Here is a 4935-nt window from a genome sequence, read left to right on the forward strand (position 1 = left end):
ACTGAGGGTGCGACACGTGGCTCGCTGGGGTGGTGACACGTGGCTAAAAGATCTGCAGAAAAGAAAGACCTAAATGGGGGTCTACAGTCACATATTCATATTTTATGATTTAATGGTAATAAATAATTATAGAAAATAAATTAAATAATTTCAGATTTTCAATTTGGGAAAGAACGTTAATTCGAACTTTTTATTTTTTAAAGTCATAAATGGCCTTTAATTTTGAGTATTTTTCAAAGTTTTTGAAAATGAAAATCTTTATACATAAATTTTCTTATCATTTCCTATAAAATGTTATTCAAATTCTTGTCCACCAAACATGTCATTTTCTTTACTCTCCGCTTTCTGTAGAGAAAAGGAAAAGGAGGAGGAAAGAGGAGAGATTGCTTCAGCCTCCAGCTCAACTCTGCAAAAAGTAAATTCTCTGCACCAGAGCCTTTTTCCGTCAACTTTGAGCTGAACAAAAAAAAAATGACATGAGCCTGGAAGATTTGAGCCTAGAAACTGTACAGTCAAAAGAAATATTGTGAAGTCACAGTAGATACTGCAACCAACCGAAAGATCTTTTTTACCCCAAAAGAGAGAGAAAAAAGAAGGGGGTGGGTCTGTTTCAAGGGTTGGATATGATGATGATCATTTGGGGACAGAGAAGAAGACGAAAGAATTCAATGGTAAAGTCGCTTTTAATCGGTGTGATTTAATGGGGAAGCAGAGAGATGATTGAGAGAGAGAGAGAGATGACTTGTTTCTGCTTAGGAGCTAAGGAGCCGAAGACTACAGTTGCTTTGGGTTTGAAGTTGAGGAGCTGAGCAAGGTAAGGAAAAGATTGTTTGCAGGATGATGAAATGGTAAAAAAATGATTCGTTTTTTCTGGGTTATGAAGAATAAATACTGAAAGGGAACAGTTGCAGAGAATAGATACAGAGTTTGAAAAAAGAAGCATAAAAAAATGGAAGGCTTCACGAGCTTGTCAGAGCCTGTGGACTCTGAGGTATCTTTCTTTTTAAGGACACGTCGCTCCAGAAAGTAAGAATCAGAGAGAGAGAGGGGTGCTTTACTGCTTTTTCTTTTCAAAATCCTTGCTGAGTTTCTCATTGGAGGGAATGAAAATTCGAGCACTTCCCTTTCCTTGAGTCTTCCTCATTCTTTCTCTCTTTTGGGAATCTGATTATAGGAAGGTGGGTTCCTCTCTCTCTTCTATTACTTCAATTTTTTTAATGCTTCTCTTTCTTGGATTTTTCTGCAAACTCCAATTATTTGTTTATAATTTCTGCGTCTCTCAGCGGCATGTTTTGTCTTGTAATGCAGTTTTTTCACGAGCTCGTGACACCTTTTCTTTTCTTTCTTTTTTTTTTTTTTTCTTAAAGATGGAGAATTCATCACTGATCTTTGTGGGTCTGGTTTTTCTCATTTTTCAAAAATGCTTTTTATGTTTTTGTTTTTTGACAACAATGTATCATACCTTTCTGCAGCATGGAGAGAGTCTAGGTTGGGAGTTGGGACCCAGCTGTAACCTAAAAGAACAGTGCCTCTGTTTCTAAAAAATTCACTCTTTTGGGCTTTTGCTCTTTGTAACGTTCCTTTTTCTTCGCTGCTCAGTGGTATAGTATACTGCTCTTCCACTGAGAGAGAATGGGAAGGGCAACACGGTGGTTCAAGGGCTTGTTTGGGTTGAAGAGAGACAAGGAACACAAGGACAATTCAAATCCCGGCGACCGGAAGGACAAGAGAGGGTGGAGTTCTGGCCATTCCGGGAGGGACTCCGTTGGGTTGTGTCACAATCCAACCACTATACCGCCGAACATATCGGCGGCGGAGGCAGCTTGGTTAAGATCTTACTATACCGACACTGAGAACGAGCAGAACAAGCATGCAATTGCAGTGGCTGCTGCCACGGCGGCGGCCGCCGACGCTGCCGTGGCTGCCGCTCAAGCGGCGGTGGCCGTCGTCCGACTCACCAGCCACGGCAGAGGCACCATGTTCGGTGGTGGCCGTGAGAGGTGGGGTGCCGTCAAGATTCAGACTGTTTTTCGAGGATACTTGGTGAGTGGGTGATGTTAGACTTGAGAACTGTTTCTCAAAAACACTTCATGTGCTACGCATTTTTTAAAACACTCCGGTTTTTTTAGTGTCTCATGCGCATGAATGAAGTGAACTGTTTTCAAAAAACAGATTAGGATGCGTTTTTGAAAACGCTTCTGTTTTGTGGTGTCTCGACTCTCCTGTCAATCAATTTTGCTTAGAAACGCTTGTGCTTTAGCACTCCCATTTCCGCTTCCCTTTTCGGCTTCTGTTTTCTTTGCTTTGGAAATCAAAATCTTGTTTTTTTGTTGCCTGATTTTGGGCACGAAAACAGGCGAGGAAAGCCCTGAGAGCTCTGAAAGGACTGGTGAAGTTACAAGCGCTGGTCAGAGGCTATTTGGTGAGGAAGCAAGCCACAGCCACACTTCACGGTATGCAGGCTCTGATAAGAGCCCAGGCCACAGTTCGAGCCCAGAAAGCTCGAGAGCTGATCAGCAATGAGAAAAGATTCGAAATCCAAACTAGAAAATCTATGGTAAAGGACCCGAAAGTAGTCTGGTTGTGAAACTGATTCAATGTAGGTTTTGAAAAGCAATTACATTTTGTTGTTTTTGGTTTGTGAAAATTACAGGAAAGGTTTGATGAGAGTAGGAGTGAGCACACAGCATCAATCCATAGCAGAAGGCTTTCAGCATCTCTCGACGCTACTTTCAACGCCATTGATGGAAGCCCAAAGATTGTGGAAGTTGATACTGGGAGGCCTAAGTCCAGATCCCGGAGAACCAACACATCGGTTTCAGATTCAGGCGATGACCAGCATTACCAAACACTCTCCTCCCCCCTCCCATGTCGAACTCCAATTCCAGTTCCAGTCCGTTTATCAACACCCGATCACCGCAATTATCAAGACTCCGACTGGGGTTTAACGGGTGACGAATGCAGGTTCTCTACTGCCCAAAGCACCCCTAGGTTTATGAATTCAGAAAGGTCCAATGTGCCTATTACACCGGCCAAGACCGTATGCGCTGACAGCTTCTTCCGGCAGTACACAAATTTCCCAAATTACATGGCCAATACACAATCGTTTAAGGCTAAATTAAGGTCTCACAGTGCTCCAAAACAACGGCCGGAGCCAGGGCCTAAGAAGAGGCTTTCACTCAATGAAATGATGGAGTCAAGGAGCAGCCTAAGTGGGGTTAAGATGCAGAGATCATGCTCAAGAGTTCAAGAAGCCATTAATTTTAAAAATGCTGTGATGGGGAAGCTTGAGAGACCCTCAGAGATTGTTAGAGAGGCAGAGAGATGCAACTTGCAGAGGAGATGGTAAATATGTATACATATAGAGAAGAAACGATGATGAGAGGTAAACCACTGCTTGTGTGCTATGTTGTTTATTGCTCCAGTTGGTCTCTCAGATGTGCAAGTTTGAAAAGGAATAGGTGACAAAAACAGAAAACAATGTGTGTAAATTTAGTAATTTACAGATGATCTTCGTTGGAATTCCCTAGTATCTTAAGCTAATGTCTGTTGTTTAGTTGATTCAAATCTTTTTTCTTATGGAAATGTAGAATCATTTGGCTATAAAGGCTGCTGACCCACAAATCTATGGGTTTATTTAATAGATGTAAGTGTACAAAAATGAGGTTGAAATTCATTGATGTTTTGGCACAATCATGAACAAGTAGGTGGGTTGATGGCCAACCCATTTATAAAGGCTATTAGGGAAATCCATTCTAGCCCAATCTAAACTTGGAGGGGGTCAACTAAAGTTTCAATTTGATTGATTTCTTTTGAATGTGATGAATTTTTAAGGGTATTTTGTCCTTTTGGGAAGGTTTGAGGCATGGAAGAGAACCACCCCTATAGGGTAGTCCATGAACCTCAATGAAGAACTATCCCTATTAGCTTAAAGCCCCAAACCTGTCTCAAGTTTGTGGACACAAGTCTATTTATTGTAGGTTTCACTCAGCCCATTTTATTCTGGGTTTTTTCATTATCTATAAAGAGACTGAACTCTACCCATGTTTAGGATATGGCATCCACATTTGACTAACAGAGAATTTAGCATCTTTTTGCAAGAAATTAGCCTAAGATCCAAAAATAAACCCATTGAAAAGCAATAGTAGAACTGCAAAATTGCAAGGTGCATGAGCCTTCCCTTTAAGGGTGGTAATGAATTGTGACACATCCTATCACTGAAAAAAGGTAGGGAAGTAAAGAGATTCGAAAAGTAAAGAGATTCAAATATTTACTCCTTTTTTCTCTTTCAGAAGGTGATGCACTGTACATATACTTCCCTTCTTCAAATTCAGCTACCAAACACTGTTGGAAGAGGTGCCTGGCCCCACCAAGTGCTTGGTGTACTGTAATGGCTTTCTTGTCAAATTTCTCGGCTAAAACAGAGTTGGAGGGTGTTTGGCTCCCACCAGCTCCCATGCTTGGAGTCAACTATTCACAGTTTCTGATCTTTTCCTAGCTAGCCAAACAGTCTTGTTAGGCGTAGGGAGCAGCCCATGTATGTAAAGTTTCAAAATTTGTCCACATTTCACATTGCACTGTCCCTCCCATGCTAGACATTTCCCTTAAGTGATTACCATACAGTATATACTACATTTTGTTTTATATCTCCATTAACTAGCATTCACCACCTAATTGTCATCACACTCCACCCCATCTTACTCATAATGCGTATTCAAGGCAACCCAAAAAATGCAACAGCCAAGAGATTTAGGTTCTTTCCCTACCCCAAGCAAGTTATCTCAGGGAGTGAGAAGAGAATTTCACATCTTTCCTTCAGTTTAAAAATTCATGTGGGTGAAAATGGTCCTTCAAGTTCAGGCAAAGACTTGCCAATTGAGTGTAGGATAACCAATAAGTTTTAAACATGCCCATCAAGACAGATAACTTGGAGAC

General features: G+C 41.2%; 1 protein-coding gene across 3 annotated transcripts; it reads left to right on the forward strand.

The window, feature by feature from the left end:
* The first annotated feature begins 374 nt into the window (after positions 1 to 374).
* On the forward strand, positions 375 to 3676 carry LOC117924529 (protein IQ-DOMAIN 14-like). 3 transcript variants are annotated; one of them, XM_034843163.1, is made up of 4 exons: positions 375 to 1178; positions 1473 to 2043; positions 2357 to 2557; positions 2654 to 3676. In XM_034843163.1, exons 2-4 carry the CDS (start codon positions 1633 to 1635, stop codon positions 3347 to 3349), a joined length of 1308 nt encoding a protein of 435 aa, XP_034699054.1. In that variant the 5' UTR covers positions 375 to 1178; positions 1473 to 1632; the 3' UTR covers positions 3350 to 3676. The 3 variants fall into 3 exon arrangements, with proteins under 3 accessions (XP_034699054.1, XP_034699056.1, XP_034699055.1); XM_034843165.1 differs by having other exon boundaries at positions 1600 to 2043; XM_034843164.1 differs by having other exon boundaries at positions 375 to 991.
* The last annotated feature ends 1259 nt before the right edge of the window (positions 3677 to 4935 follow it).

The sequence above is a fragment of the Vitis riparia genome, chromosome 11, assembly GCF_004353265.1.
Source record: "Vitis riparia cultivar Riparia Gloire de Montpellier isolate 1030 chromosome 11, EGFV_Vit.rip_1.0, whole genome shotgun sequence".
Classification (NCBI taxonomy): Eukaryota; Viridiplantae; Streptophyta; class Magnoliopsida; order Vitales; family Vitaceae; genus Vitis; species Vitis riparia.

Excerpts from the sequence above, each read along its gene's own strand:
- LOC117924529 (XM_034843163.1), top strand. The coding sequence starts at position 1,633 with ATGGGAAGGGCAACACGGTGGTTCAAGGGCTTGTTTGGGTTGAAGAGA. Across the intron at positions 2,044-2,356 it reads CTGTTTTTCGAGGATACTTG|GCGAGGAAAGCCCTGAGAGC; the intron begins GTGAGTGGGTGA and ends GCACGAAAACAG. Across the intron at positions 2,558-2,653 it reads TCCAAACTAGAAAATCTATG|GAAAGGTTTGATGAGAGTAG; the intron begins GTAAAGGACCCG and ends TGAAAATTACAG.